The sequence below is a fragment of the Carex rostrata genome, chromosome 34, assembly GCF_964058835.1.
Source record: "Carex rostrata chromosome 34, lpCarRost1.2, whole genome shotgun sequence".
NCBI lineage: Eukaryota > Viridiplantae > Streptophyta > Magnoliopsida > Poales > Cyperaceae > Carex > Carex rostrata.
Genome location: NC_135951.1, coordinates 1,913,432 through 1,934,254, shown reverse-complemented (window position 1 = coordinate 1,934,254; position 20,823 = coordinate 1,913,432). Strand labels below are relative to the sequence as shown.

The window sequence follows — 20,823 nt, the reverse complement described above, 5'->3', positions numbered from 1 at the left end:
TCCCAAAATAAATTTCAGGTTCCTCGGTCTTACCATACATTTAGTTTTGTTTTTATATCTTATTGCGTGCTCGCATGTATCTAACTTCTAATTGAAATGCAGCAAAAGAAAATTCTATATGTGATACTTTATATATTTTTATGAACAATATCTAAGAAAAAGTAGTATATAATAGATAACTTGGTAATATAAATGAGTATAAAATTAAAATTTAGACAAAAATTAATCAAAAACTTCAACTCAAGTGAGACTCTTCCTTTTGTTTTTTTAGACTGAAAAATCCAGTTTTTGTCTATAGATATAATTGTCACAGATTTCCTCACAAGCCTTCAAAAAAATAGTCATATGCTGAAATCGGACAATTGAGCACCGATATTGGCTCGTTTCAAGTTTCTTCGACAGAGATCCCCCTTTTTGGTGAAAATATTGTCTCTCTTGTCTTATCTCTCGCTCTAACCTCGTCTGTTTATGAGACATGTCTCAGATAAATACATATACAACCTACAAGTCTTACTCAATTTTTTAATTGATCCAATGCTGTGATTCTGTTTTGTTTTGTCATTTAGTTATATTTTATATTGTGAGATTGATATTATTAATTAAAAAAATTGATAAACAATTTTACTCCTAAAATACTACTAGCAATTATTATTTAACTGAGGATATTAATGAGAAGTGAGTAAAAACTAAAAAGTAGCGTGTACAAGACTTGACAGTACAGCAGTTGAATGCTTATTTAAGTTGTACTTTTTCTCTTTTTGACGAGAGTGGATTACTTTCGGTAGAGTGGGGAGGGGGTCCGGATCCCCTAAAGTAATTCAATCTTTGGGTTTTGGATTGAGACCGTTCGATTTGAATCCGTCGATCGAAATTGCTTTGGGGTTTGAATTTACGTCTCGGGATATATGCGCTCCACTTTGGATAGATCATCTCAGATTCGAATCGGACGGTCCCGATTTAAAACTCAAAGATTGAGTTACTTCACTAGATTTGAATTCGTGGGGAGGGGCATCTTCATCGGTTCGGTTCGGTTTCAACAAAAGTTATAATTCGGTTTTAAAAATAGAATCAAACCAAACCGATTTAGCATTGCAACCGAACCGAATCAAAGTTCTATTTCGGTTTATTCGGTTTGTTCGGTTCAAACCGAAATATATTATTTTTTATTTAAAGCAATTGATTTATAATAATCCGAAGTATATTAAGAAATAAACTGTGATGTTAACAAATAAAGTGGGATATTAAGAAATAAACTTAAGTATTTTAAGCAATTGATTAATAAATAAACTGAGGTATTGAGAAATAAATCAAGACGGTCCGGACCAAATTCATGATATATAAAAGTTTGATCGGTTTAGTTATTTTGATTTTGAAAATTTTCAAACCAAACCGAATCAAAATTATAATTCGGTTTGAGCAAACAAGCTGAAGCGAACCATAAACCAGAAAAACCAAACCGTTTGATTCAAACTAATTTGATTCGACACAAAACCGATTAAACCGAAACAAATAAACACCCCTAAGTGGGGTTACTATGTCTATATATTTTGGTGCTTTCTTTTTGGAGAAATTGTACGTATGTTTAAGTCAAATAGGTTCACAGAATGTGGGCTCCTAGGTTCTTGTCGGATTCACAAAACAGTCACTATTACTGAAGAGTCACATGCATTGGTACTGTAGCTTGAGTGCTTGACACTACTTTTTTTTTTGATTCAAAACCCGTAGGTATTTTATTGAATATTAAAAGTTCAAGTTACAACAGAGATAAAAACTACTTAGGAATGTAAACAACATGGTAAAATAAAAACAGGTAGATAAAAGTAGTACTCCTAAACAACAAACTAAAGAAACATGCTTAAGGCATTTTCTTTTCTAACAGTAGACTTTCGTGTGCTTTAAATCAAAGTCTAGTGTTGGTTGATACGCCTGAAGTGAACTGAGTTCAGGACTTGTTGTATGTTGGTCTTCTCAATCACCTGTGAAGGTATTGAACCTGTGAATGCTGTACCAGTGATACGCGCCCAGTTAGCCATTGCATGAGGTTGGGTAAGTAATTTCCTGTTTACATACCGAATTTTTACTTTCCCTGCTGCTCGCTGGTACAGTTGAACTCCCTGTGCTACTGTTTCGGTGGCACGCCATGACGGTATATCTGTAAGGTTACCTTGTACCGTTGCCTGTACCAGTACCTTACAGTCAGAGCATATAGTGGTCAGTGGTATGTGAGATGCATCTATCCTTTGTTGCACATACTCCAGCGCCTGCAATAGGGCTTTTGCTTCTGCATGAAACGAATCTTCACATCGAATGTGCTTAGTATCCGTGTAGGTGAGTTCCCCAGTTTCAGAAAAAACCAGGATAGCTGTACCCGCCTTCTTTGTACCATCCCAGGATCCGTCAATCAGAATTGTAATCCCTTGTTCTGGTAAATCCACTATCTCCTCCATACTCTGTGTTATTCCTAGTGATGGAACAGTACCCGACTTACCCATTGCCGTTGCTTGTGCCAATATCCCTTGTGGTGTCATTGCCTTTCCCTTGAAAATGTGTTCATTCCGTGCCTTCCACACACACCACAGTATGTTACTGAAAAGCACAATTTGATCCGCATCTAGGTCTTTTACAATTGTCATAAGAGACATTGTAAAATTCATTGGCAGGTATTGTACCCTCAAGGCGAATGGTGATACAAACCATGTAACCTCTGACAAATGGCAAAAAAAGAGGACGTGCATCAAAAATTCATCTTCCTGACCGCATCTCGGGCAAATTGGACTGAAAGATCTGAACCTCCTGTTTAGAACCTTACCAGTTGCTAAACCTCCATGTACAGCCCGCCATAGGAAAGTTTGCACTCGTGGTACCATACCCTTCCATGCCCATATTGCCTTCCAAGCCGCCTGTTGGTATTCGTCGTATTGCAACACTCTCTGTTTCCCTTTTGCTATCATCTCATATCCCATTTTTGTTGTGTACACCCCACTCTTGCCATGTTCCCAAATCAACCTATCCGGTACCAGAGTTTGTGTGGATGGTCGCCTTGCAGACCTGAGAATACATGGTGCTGCAGTTGTGCCGAGTAGTTGCCTAATTTTTTCCTCCTTCCACATTCCTTCCTCCTGATCATATAGGCTATCTACTGTTGCATCCCGCTGCTCATTTGTTGTGATTCTTTGTATGGTCCACTCGTCGAACCAAGGTTGGTTGACTACCCTTACTTGCGTTCCATCCCCTATCTCCCATTTCACATTTTCTTTGAAAAAATCCTTGAGTTTCTGTAATTCCCTCCATGTCTTACTTGCTCCTTTTTTTGTTTGTATTGCCCAAAAACCCCCTCTCGGGAAATATTTAGCCTTCATTATTTGAATCCAGATTTTATCCTTGTCTTCCGCTAGTTGCCACACTAGTTTCAGCATCAATGCCTCATTGAAAGCCGCAATATCCCGTATTCCAAGTCCCCCCTCCTCCATTGGCCTACACACTTTCTCCCATGCAATTAGTGACATATAGCGATCCTTCCCAATTTTGCCCCACAAGAATTTCCTCATCACTGAGTTAATCTCATCCACTGTGTTGCGTGGTAGGGTTGCTATTGTCATAAAATACACCGGGAGCGAGATAAGGACAGATTTAATGAGAGTTGCCCTTCCTGCATGTGAAAGTGTATTGATTTTCCACCCTGACAGTCGTGTATAGAATTTCTCTAACAGAAGGTCATTATTTGGGTCTCTTCCCCCTTGTGTCTGACTCATCAGAACCCCCAAATATTTTTCCTTTTGTTCCGCCTGTTTTGCCCCTATTTCTTGCAACACCTGTTGTTCACCTTCCTCACTACATGCATGACTGAACCATATCGTTGACTTTTCTGGATTGATTGCTAGCCCCGATTTTTGAGCAAATACTTCCAAAATTTCATTGAGACACCCAGCTTCCTGGGCTGTTGCACGTCCCATGATCATCAGATCATCTGCATAAAGGACATGAGTGAGAATTGGTGCGGTTGGTGCAAGTTTTAACCCGACTATATTACCCTGCCTTAGGGAGGTGTTGATCTGTTTTGATAGACATTCCATAGCCAAGATAAAGAGATAAGGGGAGAGTGGGCACCCCTGTCGCAATCCTCTTGTAGGCTTAATAAAACCGCTACCCGCCCCGTTTACAAGTATTGTTGTCTTGCTTGATGCCATGCCTGCTAGCACCAAAGCGATTATTTTTGGCGGTATCTTTACCAATTTCATTGCTTCCTCAATAAAATCCCACTGGATAGTATCAAAAGCTTTGCTTACGTCAGCTTTCAAAAGGAACGCCTCTTCTCTGTATTGTGAATTTCTGAAAGAATGCATAACCTCTTTGATCAAGATTGTGTTGTCCGCGATATGCCTCCCCTTTAAGAAAGCTGTTTGATGTTTGGAAACCACCTGTGACATGTGCGGCTGGATCCTACTTGCCAAAATTTTCATAAAAAGGCGGTATATGGTGTTGCCAATAGTGATGGGTCTGTAATCCTTCGGAACCTGAGGCTCTTCGGTTTTTGGTATGAGTACAACATGACTTGCAAGCCACTGTTCTGGTAACACTTCGGTTTGGAAAGCGAGTGCTTGACACTACTATTCATTCTTGTACGGGTACATAAATGAACTAGAATGATTGTAGGAAGTTGCAATAATTGGAGATTTTGTTATGGAAATTACTTTAGCTGCAATAATACCCACTATAATTTATTACCATTAGTGATAAATTTTGCTTGAAGAGGGCACATTAGCATTTTAAACCCTATAGATTATCCATAAACCCTGACTTCAGAAATTCTGACACATTAATTCAAATCAGAAGCATTCAAAAGGACTGCAAAAAAATAAAATAAAAATAAAACAGAGGACCAAGTAGGACAAAAGATAAATGTGCCACCTACATAGAACGTATTAAATGAAGCATATAATGAAGCATTTTTTTCTTATATATGAGTTAAACTAACGTTCTCTTGGTACCTCACCAAGCTTTTTGTGAGCTTTAACTCCAAAATTTATTAAAATGAATTTAAATGATGAATTCAAATTGTTCAAACTGATTACTTCACTAGTATTGTGTTTAGATGTTAAAATTATAAATTTTGAAATTAAATTTAGCACAAAGTCAAACAGTAAAAAAATAAATAAAAATAAAAGCATTTGTCAAGCCCCAGTCCCTGATCGGTTGCGTGCTGATAGAATGACATCCTAGCATTCCTCCGACGGCCCATCAACATACGTCGCAAACAGAAAACAAAACGAAAGTTAGCTACAAAGTTTAGTAACCAGTTTTTTAACGACGCCCTTCTTTATAACTGGCTTATTCAAAACAACAGTATAAACATAACTGAATTAATCCACACAAATATACAAAGTTTAGTAACCAGCATTTGTCATATTGACTTCTTCTAATTAATTCACTGGAACATTATTGATTTGGATCCCAAAATAAATTTCAGGCTCCTCGGCCTTACCATATATTTACTTTTGTTTTTATATCTTATTGCGTGCTTGCATGTATATAACCTAGATATGATACTTTATACATTTTTATGAACAATATCTAAGAAAAAGTAGTATAAAATGGATAACTTTATAAATGAGTACAAAACAAAAAAAATAGAAAAAAAAAGTAATAAGAAACTTCAACTCAAATTTTGAGACTCTTTTTTTTTGTTTTTTTAGGCTAAAAAATCTGTTTTTGTTTTTTTTGTCTATATAGATAATTGTTGCATATCTCTTCACAGGCTTTCTCGAAAATAGCCATATGCAGAAATCGGACACTCGAACACCGATATAGACTCGTTTCAAGTTTCTTCGACACTCTTCTCAATGAAGATATAGTCTCTCTTGTCTTATCTCTCGCTTTAGCCTTGTCTGTTTATGAGATACGTCTCAGATAAATACATGTACAACCTACAGGTCTTAATCAATTTTTTAATTGAACCAATGCAGTGATTCTGTTTTGTTTTATCATTTAGTCAGGTTTTATATTGTGAGGTTGATATTAATAATTAAAATAATTAATTCATGAACAAATTTGCTCCTATTAGAGCATTTTTTTTTAAATATTGAGGACATTTTTGTAATTTATTATTTAATTGAGGATATTAATAAAATAAATTGGCTACCAAGATCAAGCTATGTGGTTATAGGTGTGCATTTTAAAGCTGTTACGCCATTAATGAGCTGCTGGCAATAGCGTGTACAAGACTTGACAGTACAGTTGTTGAATGCTTATTTAAGTCTATGTTTTAGTGAGCTTTCCTGTTCTTGGCGTGTTCACAAAACAGTCACTTTTATTAAGGGACATGCATTGGGACTGTAGCTTGACACTACTATTTATTCTTGTACGGATACATAAATGAACTAGGATGATTGTAGGAAGTTGCAATAATTGAAAATTTTGTTAATGAAATTACTTTAGCTGCAATAATACCCACTATAATTTGTTACCATTAGTGATAAATTTGGCCTGAAGAGGGCACATTAGCATGTCAAACTCTATAGATTATCTATAAACCCTGATTTCACAAATTCTGACGTACTAATTCAGATCAGAACCATTTAAAAGGATTGCAAAAAAATTAAATAAAGAAAACAGAGGACCAAGTAAGTAGTACAAAAGATAAAGGGTCCCACCTACATAGAAGGTATTAAATGAGAATTCACATTCTCTCCAATACCTAATAAGGTAATCTTTTACAATTACTAGATTTGGACTGTTCTTTTTAAATTGGCACAAATCTCAAAGCACAAAATATTGCCCCCCCCTATTATGACCCGAATCCCAAATCGGTTGAGATTTAATCTCAAACCGTAAAGTGAGGGTGATCCTCTGCAATATCGGAGAGGATACAGATTCATTAAATGAAGCATGAATATAATGAAGCCTTTTTTTTCTTATATATGAGTTGAACTAATGTGCTCTTAAGCTCACCAAGTTTTTTGTGAGCTTAACTAAAAAACTAAATAAAATGAATTAAAATGATGAATCTAAATTGTTGAAACTGATCTACTTCACTAGTATTGTATTTTCATGTCAAAATTACAAAATTTAAAATTAAATTAAGCACAAAATCAAGCGTTAAAAAAATGATAAAAACTAAAAGAATTTGTCACGCCCGGTCCCTAATCAGGTGCACGTCGATAGAAAGACATCCTAGCATTCCTCTGACGGCCCGTCAACCTACGTCGCAAACACAAATAAACAAAAAACGAAACGAAAGTTAGTTCAGCAACTGATTATTTAACGATGAGTTTCTCTATAATTGATTTATTCAGAATAATAATATAAACAAAACTGGATTAATCCGCACAAATATATCGGATTACGTATGCATATTTAACCGGTTGGATCTAGATTTTCAGTTTCCACAATACTCACCTCATGAACAAATTCAGATTTCTATATCCTCAATCCTGTTAAATATACCCTCAATATCCAATATCCAGATACGATACAACTCTCATTATTCAAGCAGACCAAAATGAAAACACATATTACAGTGAAGTCCAGTTACCTGATAATGATATTCGAGAAATAAAATTAGACTGCAATTAACTGTTCGACCCACAACATAGGCTCGTAATTTCAATCGGATGGATTACAATATTTTCTTTAATTTTCTATTTTTGTTCTATGTCCTTATTATTTGTTCCTTCTTTTTTGTTCCTCTCTTTTACGAAGTGCTAAAAATAAACGAGGAGAGTGGTGAACTTTTTTTTTTCCTCTTTTGCATGAATGACAAGTGGCCTTCATGACACATCATTTTTTTGTTTAAGTTTTTCTAAAATAAATAAATACTTCTATTTTCCAATTTAATGAATAAATTCAGAAATTAAGTTTCAAAATATAATTAAAATTATCGAAGAATATTATTAATTTTATCGCATGTTAACCTTAAAAGTAACTTAAAAATTTTTTTTTTTACGAATTGAATTTATACTAAATTAATTTAAAAATTTATAAACCCAGTGCTTTGAATTAGCTAATCATAATTATGCAATCTCTCTCTTTGAAAGAACTACCAAATGATTTTCTTGAAGAAAGGGCAAGCCGAGCCCTGGTTGGGTCCATTATTTTTGTGCCGGCCTAGTGAAACAAAAAAGGACATAGGACAAGCTTAAGTAGCATACACAACACTATTTGACTTATTAATGTGGGCTTCTTTGGGCTAATATTGGGCTGCTCTTATTAGTAGGCTTCATCACTTACCTTTCTGATTTAAGAGTTTTGTAACTGACGAGTGACAAGGCTAAATTCATAGTGTTTTGGATAAAATGTTACAATGAATTAAACATTATATGTTATTTTTTTACAGTACCTATTAGATTTCAGACCAGCTGTCTAGAATTTTCTGTAGTTCATCTATCTATTCATGCTTTTTATACCTAGAAAAAAAAGGGCCTTATGAGAAAGCTGAAATTGGAGATGGAGAAAAGGACCCCGGTTCGAATCTCCCTAGCGCCAGAAATATGTTTTGGCTAGGTCCATGCGTGGTGTGCGGTGCACGGTGCACCAGCTCTGAGCGGTTCATGCGCGGTTCACAGCTTCTGCACATATTTCTAGCGCCATCAGTGTATCCCGACCGTATCCACGCGTGTCAGAGGCGTATCACTGCAAGTCAAGCCGTATCAGAGACAGTATCATGAGAGTAAGGATACGCCACGTAGGCTGATACGCCAGATGGCGTATCGGACACGTATCGGGTGCGTATCCATATCCGATACGCATCCGATATGAATACGGATCCAATAGAGGCGTATCAGAGTAACATAGCCATAAACAAAGAAAATTCTTAAGATTTATTACAAATCATATAATAGATTTATTACAAAATCAAAATCCTCTAAGCTACTGAGACAAAATACAAAATCAATGAAAATATGTCCCCATAAGGAAAGAAAATTCTTGTGATTCATAGTAAATTCATTTATATGGAGGGTTTATGAGGGGATTTCCTACTGTTCCTTGTGTGCGAAGAAGACATCATTGAAAAAATCTGCAAAAAATTTGGACAAGAGCTTATTTAGCAGCAACAAACAACTAGTATAGAAAAGAAATGTTCATCGGTAGAATCATAAATAGTTTATCAGTGGACAAATCCTACCAAAGCTTATTTTTACAGAAAAGTAAAAAAGTTCAGTGCACTAAATTCTAAATATTCAAATAATAATTTAATTACAAACCTGATTTGATTGATTGCCAATGTTCAATCTCAAGGTTAGGACAGCCACAACCACAAACACACACATAACAAGGCCTAGATGGAATCAATCCATCTGGAATTACACAAAGCAAACCACAGTTTATGATTTTCAACATTGCAAGTTTGGAAATGCTTCGTCGGCTTATATGTGTAATGTCATTGGAGGAATCATTGAAGGCCACAGATGACTCGACCAACTGCCATCCATCCATAGTTAGTGATTTCAGGGCTTTACAGAAAGAAATTTCTAGTGCAACCAACTTGTCTAGATCTCCTAATCCGGTAATGAACTCCATGTGGTGACATGAAAGAATCTGTAATTTTTCAAGCTGGGAGGGCAGCTGCTCTAGCAGCAGAACTCGAATACTTGAACATTCCTCAATCTTGAGTTGCTTGAGAGTGTGAAGATTGCGGAATGGAAGAGATTGGATATTCTCACAATATTCTAAGGAGACTTCTTGAATTGACTGCAAGGAAAATGGATCCCCCATCCATTCTGGTATTGTGGCAAACTGATACCTTCTTACTCGAAGTTTCTTGAGATTATGATGTGGCTGAAGGCATTCTAACAAGGAGAAATATACATCATTTTCACCAACTAACCCACCCTCACAACCTTTTCTGAGGCTTTATATTAGCTCTGATTTGTAACTGTAAGGCACTATGTGTATTTCAGGATACCAACATAAATCCAAAGTTTCAAGTTTGCACATATTTCTCAAGTTAGCACACTGGGCATCTACTAAATTACTTATGTTAATTAATCCTTCAATAGAGAGTTTTCCTTCAAGGTCATTCATATCCTTTAACCAAGCTATAGTTCTAACTCTCAACCTTGCTCTCATTGCCTTTATTGCTGGAAAATTAACAAGACCATGAGGGACATAATCGAGTTTCCCATTGTCAACTTCAGTATTCTCAAATCCATGAAGTGGTACCCCTTTGTCTAAACTATAAATCCATGACACAAAGTTAAGCTCCTCTAAGCTGCTGAGACAGCCTATTGTATTAGGTAATGGTTGAATTTCACTAGTATCAATTCTTAAATTAAGGTTACATAGATGTTTGAGATCAATAGGAACTTCCTGTAAATAATCACATCCAATTGCTAATCTCAGCAAGTTAGGAAGATCACCAATACTTCCAGGTAGATATTCAAGGAAAGGACAATCAAGAATTAAAGTTTGTAGATTGTAAAGAAGGCCAATGGATGTTGGCAACATTTTCAGACAAAAAGATGTAATACAAAGATAGACTAGATGTTTCAACTGGGAAATGGAGTCAGGAATCTTTGTCCCTCTATACCCTTTCAATTCCAACACCCTGAGTTCTTCAAATTTAGTGATGTTCAAATGTAGGTCCATTTCTAATGTATTGCTTATGAAATACTTACAATACTGGTGCTCCAAATCTCCGTTGCAACCTCTCAGATCTGTAGAAAGAGTTCTTAGACCCTTCAGGTTTTGCTGGAGAATTTGACTTGTATATCCCGCGAAACCTCTTACATGTAAATGGTATGCTTCTTGCATAATGATCCTCTCTTGATTATCAAGTGGCTGATTGATCTGCACCGAATAATGTTCATTCTCAGAATTAAGTCGGGCAAGATCATGGACTATATCGTGCAATTTACAGCAGTCCGAAGATTCACCTGAAAAATCATCAAGAAATGACCTCCCTTTCAACTCCTCGTAATATTCAATACCAATTTCTGTGATTGTTTTCTTCCTCCTGGACTCAATGTAGCCATGAGAGATCCATAACTCTATCAAATTTATCTTTTCAAATACGTAATCTTTTGGGTACATTGAGCAAAACAAAAAACATGGCTTCAAATGAGCAGGTAGATGAGCATAGCTGATTTGAAGTGCTGAAAATATATCATTTGATGGATTTAATTCCCAAAGATCACTTTCTAGAATCTCTCTCCAACACTCTTCATGTGTTTCATGCCTAAGGAGGCTTGCAATCGACTTTACAGCCAATGGCAACCCACAACACTTTCTCATAATCTCCATTCCCATATCTACCTTGTGTGTTTGCCCGGTGTCACTTGTACCACTAAATGCATAATGCTGAAACAATTGCCAGCATGAATCTTCGGGCAAGTAAGTTGGGCTCAAACAGGCCGTTGTTTGCATGACCTCTGCGACCTTTTTATTACGTGTTGTCATGAGAATTCTGACCAGCTTTGCTTCTTTGAAAGGAACCAAGAACAACTCCCAAAGACTTTGATTCTCATTCCACACGTCATCGAAAACAAGTAGTATTGTTTTTCCCCTCACAGTTTTTGCAAGCTCTTCTTGTAATGGACTCAACTCAGTCACACCATAATTGATTTTAGAGAGTGATTCAAGGGTTGCTTTGATGAGTCTCGGGACATCAAATTCTTCAGAGACACACCCACCCAAATAAATCAAAACACTGGAAATCTATCAAATCTTTGTAGACAAGTTGGGCAATGGTGGTTTTTCCGAGACCACCTTTTCCAACAATTGAAATTACCGAACAAGACTTTTCTTCTTCAGATAGTAAGAAATCGATGACCTCCTTTTTTTCTGCATCTCTACCAAAAATGCTAGCCTCGTCAACCATATGACCCGTTTGGGGTCGATTGTTGTTCCAACGCCTGAGCCCATCACACTCCCTTAATTGGAGAGCCTCACGATCCTTAGCTATTTCATCAAATCGACTTCTTATTTTGTTAAGTCGGTCTACCATGCCATTAGGAATTGAAACAATGCACTGTACAAAAATAAATATATCAGTGAGAACTCTAAATTTTTTATTTCAATATATTCTTAAATTTCTATTTTGTAATATTTATAAATTTGAGGGCTAACTAAAAATCTTGTATCTAATAAATTCTATTCATTACATAAAAGCTCCAATATTGCCTCTCTTTTTTTATACCCTTTCATTTTCATTATCTTTCTCTCTCGGTTTTTTTGTCCTTTCTGATTGTGCTCATTTGCTGGACCACTCTCACTCTATTACTCTGACCAGAATGAATTCCATTACTGTTGCATCCCATTAATTAATTTTATTTTTGCTCATATTGATCTGATTCTAATTTATATGTTTGATACTGACGGAAATTATCATCAGTCACATCCATAATCGTGTCCTAAGAAGAAGTATCCTCAGATTATTTTGGTGGCAGTTATGTGAGTCTTGCACGATTGAGGAAGAATACGCTCAAGGACATTGATCTCACGATTCTGATAAAACAATTTCAATTTGGTTTAATTTGATTAATTTCTTTACCATCCAAATTTTCTGAAATTTTTAAGCTAACCATTTTCATAATTTATTTACTAAAAATGATAATTAACGGATAATTAACGGACAATTTCAATTTTCTTTAATTGATTAATCCAATGCATGCCTATCCTGCTTAAGAAAATCCAAGCACATCCTCCTTTTGCTTTAATTTTTATATACACAAGACACTAACCTCCATTTGCTTTCTCTTGTGAAAACCGGAAACCTGAGAAGCTTTTCTTGCCTCTATTTGGAGATATGTGACCTCGTATTGGTACTCACCGAGCACATCCTCAGCATCAAAAGCAACTTTCTTGAGCTCCTTGAGCCACAGCTTGATGGAGCGGTCTCTGATCTCCCTCTCCTCAGCATCATACAGCGTGGCCTTAATCTGCTTCAGAGTTCGCATCAGCCTCTCCAGGTCCTCCTCAACAGCATGAACACACCCCCTTTCTGAGCTATTAGAATTTGATGAGGAGGAAGAAGGAGCGTCCGCAGAGGCTGTAATTGAGGGTAGCAATTTGGTGGCTAGAGAGAGCAGAGAGTTTATCAAATTCCCTGCCATTTTGCACAGAACAACTGCTTATGCTCTGTAGTTGTGAATTGAGTAAGGAGCAGCAGATAGAGTCATCGTTTATATTTCCCTTCTTTATTTTTTTGTTATTATTTTATTTTTGACCAGAATGGATGAAAAGTAGCTGGGAGCATTTAATTGGGTGAGCTTAAAAGTCTTTAGTGTAATAACTGAGTTGAGAGATACAAACAAAACAATCGTAGCCGTTCATTCAACCCAATTCAATATGTGGCATTTAAAATATTTTGTATTGGAACCTTTTTTAAAATAATTATTAGTTGAAATTATATATATTTTATAGTAAAATTATAAATAAAAAAAGGAAGCACACATATCACATATACCTTTTGTATTGTCTGCTTCATAGTAAACAAATAACTGATAAAATAATTTCGAGGGTCTAATTCACAAAACAAATAACTGACTATTGAAATAGTTGAATGAAACATATCCTATATTGGACTCATTTTGTTAATGAAATGAGACGAGGATTGTAAAGAAAATTTATCTCAAACCGTTATATGTATTAAGAAATATACACAATTTAAGTATAGAAATAATAATGTGCTGCTTAAAAAATAAATATATATAATTTCGAGGGCTTTTGTGAAAAAATGTATTAATACTTTATTAGTAGCATTTTGCCACTAAAGTTGTATTTACATTGTGTTGCCGATGACAATATACTAAATATTAACTTCAACGCGAATAGTTATACAAATTCAGCCACAACTGATCTCTGTAAGCAAGGCCCAAACAGTCCTCTTATGTGTCACGTTGTTGCAGGAGCACAGAAAGCACATAGGCCCCATCTATTTCTTTCTTCTCCTTTTTGGTTTCCTATGACCGTTATCGTACAAGATCTATGCAATGATGAATTTTTGATCCAGTTTATCTTCACATTTCACCCGGAAGCTTGTTGCTTTCTAGAATTTATATCACAGAAGATCTATTATCAGAAATTGCAGAAGTACTTTATTTTTTATCATACAATTATTCCAACTCTCTGTAACCTTTTTCAGAAATTGCAGATGTATTTTTTTTTTTTTGAGGTGATTGCAGATGTAAATTCAAAAAGCGTGTCGGTTAGCTGAAGAGATTATATGGCAGTTATAAATAATTTGTTGAATTTTGAGTTATTTTCATTCGTGTATATACCGAAATTCTTATTAATACCACTGTTTAACAAAAATATAAATAATGATGAATTTGAAAAATACCAGGGCCTCCAATTCAATCTGCAGACCCATTTTTGGGGGCCACCAATTGAATTGGAGTTCTCCTAAAAACTAAAAAATGCATTGTAATATATTGATATTTATGTTTTTGGGAGACCTCCAATTCAAGAATTTTTTTTGTAAACCATAAATAATTAAATGAATTTTACGGTACCAATATGATAAAAAAATTTAAAAAAAAACCACAAGGACCATGGGGTTCCCACGATCTCAAAATTGGGTTTCTCCAGACCGTGGGAACCCCACGGTCTCTACTTTTTTTTTTTCTTCTTCTGGTTTTTCCATTTCTGCACAATTTTCGCCGCAGTAGATCTATTTTTTTTCTTCAATTCCAGACCGTGGGGAGCCAACGGTCTTCATTTTTTTCTATTTTTTTTCGTTTTTATTTTTTTTGTTTCGGTGCCATTCCAGACCCAATGAATTTTTTTTTTAACTCTCATAATTAGTGTGATTTTTATTCTAATTACATAAGTTTGTATATTTTTAAAAGAGGAACAAAAAGAGCTTCGAATCTACAAATTTCATTAGTATGTGTTTAATTCTTTTATTTTTGATAAATAATACTCAATTATGAATAAACTATTAGAATAAATGGTTTATGTAGTAATTGTAGTATAAATAAATGGTTTAGAGTGAGTCTATCGTACTATGCATATTACGATTTGGCACCATGCTACGGCTCTATAATAGAGTTTTCAAGTCCTAACGGTCGATCTGAACCGTTCATCTTGTTCTCTATATTAATATGTGTTTGGAGACCAAATTTTACATTTTTTGAAATTTTTTTACTATTTTTTTAGATTTATTGAAAATAACTGTTTTTGGATGGTTCAGAATTTTCAGATCAAGTGATTTTCAATAAATCTAAAAAAATAGTAAAAAAAATTTAGAAAATGTAAAATTTGGTCTCCAAACACATATTAATATGGAGAACAAGATGAATGGTTTGGATCCACCATTAGGATTCGAAACCTCGAATATAGAGCCGTAGCACGGTAACAACCCGTGATATGCATAGTACCATAGACTCACTCAATGGTTTATGTATAATTTTTTCTTTTTGTAGTATAAATAATTTATGTGTATTTTTTTTAGTAGTATAAATTGTTTATGTTGTAATTATAGTATTAAAAAATAGTTTATGTAGTAATTTATTTGCATGTAGCTTTCATTTAAAGATTGTTGTAAGTTTTTTTTTTCAGTTACGATCATATTTTAGGTTGTAAATTTGTAAATGATATTGATGGTTGATTGTCAATTTTTTTTTTCAAATAATGTCTCAAGTGATAATAAATGTTTATTATGGACGCGAAATTTCAGACGCACCGACTTGCACATTTTATGTTACTAATTTAACAAGTCTTGATGAGCTAATTAAGAAAACATATATATGTTAGCATTCATTTGCTCCCTAATTAGTTCAATATGACAATGAAGGCTCGTTTGAACACGGCACCACCTAGCTCAGCAGAAAAATACCAGTTATTTAGCGTAGACGAGGAAACGATATGGCACATGATGCTTGAATATGCCACTCCGGTACTGTAAAATTATAAAATTATGTTTCAATATTAATTAAAAAAATGTCGCCAAATTTATGAAAATAAAACCTATGTCCATATATTATATAACTCAGAATAATTTGACAGCTAGTAGCATTTGATACCTTTTTTTTTTTAATCATTTTAATGTTTTTCTGGTACTGCCCATGTGTCTCTGACTCCCTGTTTATTAAAAAAAATTCTCGCAATGTATAGCTAGACCGTGGGAACCCACGTTCTCTCTTTTTTTTTTTTTTTTTTGTTACGGATCTCTTGCGGCACAGAATTGAAAAAATCGAATAAAAAAAAAGTAGATACCGTGGGGTTCTCACGGTTTGGAAAATTTTCAGACCGTAGGGTTCACACGGTTCTTATGGTTTTTTTTTTTTTTAAAAAAGTTATCACATTGGTTCCGTAAAATTCATTTAATTATTTATGGTTTATAAAAAAATTTCCCAATTCAATATGTAGCCCCCTAAGATTGAATTGGAAGCCCTGGTATTTTTCAAATTTCTTAATTTCAGTGGAGGCCCAAGATTGAATTGCTAGTGTAACTGCTATCTGCCAGTTATCCTATGTGTTTGCCTGGGTTGCATGCGCTGCGCATTCTTCTTTGTCTGTGATGCACCTGTATGTGCTTGGCAGCCTCCACTTGCATGCGGATGAATGGGCAACCGCATGGCTGGAACTTGTGTGTTCAGAATGCTTCGTTTTATGTGTGTTTTAACCCTAAAAACACTAGAAATATACAAATCTACATAATCAAGTAAAATAACAAAAGTAATCTGATTCTATATAAAACAAACAATTGTAACTCAAAATTTGGCAATATTTTAGATAAAACACTACTTGTTTCAGCTCTATCAGACAACACGTTACTTGGGCAATTGTTTTCACCTAGACAAATTAGTTCATGCAAGACATGAAAAATAAGAATTGTCAGAATTTTTGAAAGGAGTTAATTGTAAAAGGAAGAGATTTAAAAAAAAATAAAGAATGACAAAATATAGACTTGGATGATTGAGACGTCGAGCTCATTAAACATCATGAGATCCTGGATATCTGCAAAATTTTGAAGTTAAAAAGTCAGAGTTCCTTAACCAGAGAGGGTGTTTCCTACCTTCTCCTTATCGGGAGGGGACATAGCTCGCACAAATACAGAGTTCCTTACCCAACGAGGGTCATTCCATTAGGTTCTCCCTTAACGTCTTACTTTTTTACTTGGATCGGTTGTCAAGAGAGTTTATTGATTGTACAGTCATTTAACTCTCGACGGACTCAAGACTCCGCTGTTAATTACCTCAAGAAGTCATATGGTCTCGAGCTCCTTGTCATTCCAGGATTTAGGGTTTCAACATGAACTAAGTACTAGGGTTAGGGTCTCATGCTTTAATTGTAGAAACAAGTCTGAACTTAAGATTCCATGATGCACAATACTGACTAAAGAAATTGGGTATACTAAGTAATCTAAGTGTGGATTCTTCAAGTTTTCTTCGAATGTTTGGATATTGAGAGGGGTTTCAATGAGTCTGGATATTACGTATTAAGTGGGGTTCTTAGTCCTTTGGGTTTAACTCAGACGGGGAGATTTGGAATTTGATGTTTAAGTTTTATGCCCTTCAGACTATGTCCAAGGTTTAGAAGATGGAACCGAATCGTCTGCCCCCCTGGGGACAAGAAATTCCTGCTCCCAGAGTCACTGCAGAGTAGACTCCCATTTAACCCTAAACCCAAAATCATTTTAACCCTAAATCCTTTAACAGTAACCGATCTCACCCCGCAGTGACTCTGGGGACAGGAATTTCCTGCACCCCAGGAGGCAGGAGATCTGATTCCTTAGGAGATATGGGTTCTAATTATCTAGGCTCATCTACGACAGGGAGTTTTGAATTTGGTTTGAAGTGGTTGTTTGAGGAATACCAGTTGTTGGGTTTGAAGTGGGTTTGAATTTTGGTTTTGGAGGTTTGAGGCTCCGTGAGAGGTTGTAAGGGTCCGACCATCAGGATTGGGCTTTGTTTAGGCTTTGGGTTTGATTTGAGCTGGTATGTCTTGATTTGGATTTATCGAGCTTTGTTTAGGCTTTGTTTTGTCTTTTATTTGGGTTTGATTTGAGTTTCATTAAGGTCTTATATATGTCTGGTTAGATGGGCTTGATTTCATTCTAATTGGGCTTAACATGAGTTTAGAATTGATTTGGGTTTGATTGGGCCTATTCGGGATTTATTTGTATTTATTTGAAATTTATTTGCAATTGTTTGGGAGTATTTTGGATTTAATTAGACCTTAAAATTGTTCTCAATTGGATTTGGATTGTGTAAGATTTTTTGGGGTCAATTTGAAGTTGGTTTGAGGTTATTCAGTCTTGATTTAAGAAAGTTATGAGCCGAAAGAACTTGTTTGTGAAGGTTTCAAGGACCTATTTGTAATTTTGCATGGGTCTTTATTAATTCTTGGGCTTTATTAATTTCTTTTTTGGTTACTGTGCGCTAGTGGCAACAGAGAGGGCTAGGCCCATTTGAAAGTTTCTTTTTTCGGTTAATTGTGCGGTAGCAGCAGAGGTCTAGGCTTGTTAATTTTATTTTAAAACTGTGATCAAAATTAAGAAGGTTTGGGCTTATAGCCTCAGGGAGGGATAATTTAGAACTAGGCCTATCTTTTTGCACTAAATTTCAAAATTCAGGGGGCAGTTGCTCTCTCTGAGTCAATGTCGATCCGCTCCTGTAAGGACCAATTGTGGCTGTGATCGCCTTGTCCTTCTGAGTTTGACGATGAGTTCATTGGCGGCTGGCGCCGCTCCACGGCGACGGTAGGCGGCAGATCCCTATTTCTCCGGTTTTGAGGGTCTTCTTCTTGCTTTCTTGATTTTTTTTCACCATTTTTATTGTTGGTCACAGGTTGGCTTGTCAGGATATGTTGGCTCCGGTTTTGAGTTTGATTTTGTGGCAGGAGGCCTATATGTCAGACTTCGGTACTGAAAGAGGTCGTCTAAGGCAAGGTATACAGAAATATACACATTTTTAGTACAGTAATTCTAAAGTGCTACTTAAATAATACAATATATATTATTTCAAGGGCTTTGTGAAGAAGTGCATACCTTTTAACATATATAATACTTTATTGGAATTTTTTTGCACTAAAGATGTATTTATATTTGTGATGCGGATGAGGAATAAACTAAATATCTAACTTCAACGCAAATAGTTGTAGAAATTCAGCCACAGCTAATCTCTATAAGCAAGGTCAAAACAGACCTCTTATGTATCACGTTGTTGCAGGAGCACAGAAAGCACATAGACCCCAACTATTTCATTTTTCTTCTTTTCGGTTTCCTATGACCGGATCGCACAAGATCTATGTAATGATGAAACTTTTTTACCTGGAAACTTGTTCCTTTCTAGAGTTTACATCACAGAAGATCTTTTTATCAGAAATTGTACAAGTAATTTTTTTTGAGTGAGTCTATGTTACTATGCATATTACGGATTGTTACTGTGCTACGGCTCTATATTCGAGTTTTTAAATCCTAACGGTTGATTCAAACCGTTCATCTTGTTCTCCATATTAATATGTGTTTGGAGACCAAATTTTACATTTTTTGAAAAAATTTTACTATTTTTTTAGATATTTAGAAAATCACTTGATCTGAAAATTCTGGACCATCCAAAAACAGTAATTTTCAATAAATCTAAAAAATAGTAAAAAAAATTCAAAAAATGTAAAATTTGGTCTGCAAACACATATTAATATGGAGAACAAGATGAACAGTTCGGATCGACCGTTAGGATTTGAAAACTTGAATATAGAGCCGTAGCACGGTAACAAATCGTAATATGCATAGTACCATAGACTCACTCATTTTTTTTTTATCATAAGCCCATAGGCAGAAATTGCAGATGTAAATTATTTTATGTTTCATTCAACTATTTCTATTCTCTGTATTCTGTAGCCTTTTTCAGAAATTGCAGATGTAAATTCAGTTATTATTAGCTGAAGAGATTATATGGCAGTTACATATAATTTGTTAAATTTTGAGTTATTTTCATTGGTGTATATACCGAAATTTTTATTAATACCAATGTTAAAAAAAACCCACAAATTATGGTGAATTTGAAGAATACTAGTGTCTCCAATTCAATATGCAGGTCCATTTTTGGAGAGCTGCAGATTGAATTGAAGACCTCCTAAAAACCAAAAAATGCACTGTAATATATTGATATTTAGGTTTTTGGGAGTCTCCAATTCCATCTGCAACCCTCCAAGATCGAATTAGAGGCCTTGGTATTTTTCAAATTCCTCAATTTCAGTGGTATTTTGGTTTATTTATTTTTTAAAATGGTATTAATAAAAAATTCGGGAGTATATACTTACAGGAAAAAAAAAAAGTTATTTTCATTGGTAAGCTAAAGTGAGAATATATGTTCCTCTCTCAAGTCTGAAATATTAAGTTATTTTTACTGGTGTATGTTTTGCAAATCAAAATGTTGGTTTTAATTGACATAAAGATCCCATTCAAATGTCAAGGATTTGTCAACAAACAGGTCCCAACTTTTTTGTCAATTTATTAATATTTTCAATAATATGTTTAGTACTCAAAACTAATTTTTAATAATGTAGTGATTAGGTTAGCATGATACATTATTATTATTATTTTATTTTTCTGAAAGAAAGGCAAAACAGTCCATTTTGAAATAGCCGAGCTAACACTGACCCATGGTGAACTAGAATATAGTATTCTGCATGAAATGTTTCAATGTATTAAACTTTTTTTTATGTTACTATAGTACATTACTTAAACAATGGATATCAAGCCAGTCTAGCATTACTGTTTTGAAGTTCGTCTAACTAATCATGGTTATGTTGCCGAGAAAAGAAAAGTGAAAACAAGGCCATATATATCAGAAAGCTGCAAATCGGAAAAAGAGTAAAACAGGGGCATCCAAACAACTGCCAAAAACTGGCCGGAAGTGTATCCTCTGAGATAACTCA

General features: G+C 35.0%; 1 protein-coding gene across 4 annotated transcripts in view; it reads right to left on the bottom strand.

The window, feature by feature from the left end:
- Window positions 1-8,870: 8,870 nt before the first annotated feature.
- Window positions 8,871-20,823, bottom strand: part of LOC144549004 (putative disease resistance protein RGA3) — an 87,641-nt gene continuing 75,688 nt past the window's right edge. The window contains exons 1-3 of one of the 4 annotated variants that reach the window (XM_078297744.1): window positions 12,678-12,815; window positions 9,201-11,965; window positions 8,871-9,013 (exon numbers count right to left, since the gene is read on the bottom strand). In XM_078297744.1, coding sequence (XP_078153870.1) covers window positions 9,850-11,394 — 1,545 coding nt within the window. In that variant the 5' untranslated portion in view covers window positions 11,395-11,965; window positions 12,678-12,815 and the 3' untranslated portion in view covers window positions 8,871-9,013; window positions 9,201-9,849. Of the gene's footprint in view, window positions 9,014-9,200; window positions 11,966-12,677; window positions 13,173-20,823 lie in introns of those variants that run through there. The other 3 variants (XM_078297745.1, XM_078297751.1, XM_078297746.1) reach the window with 3 other exon arrangements.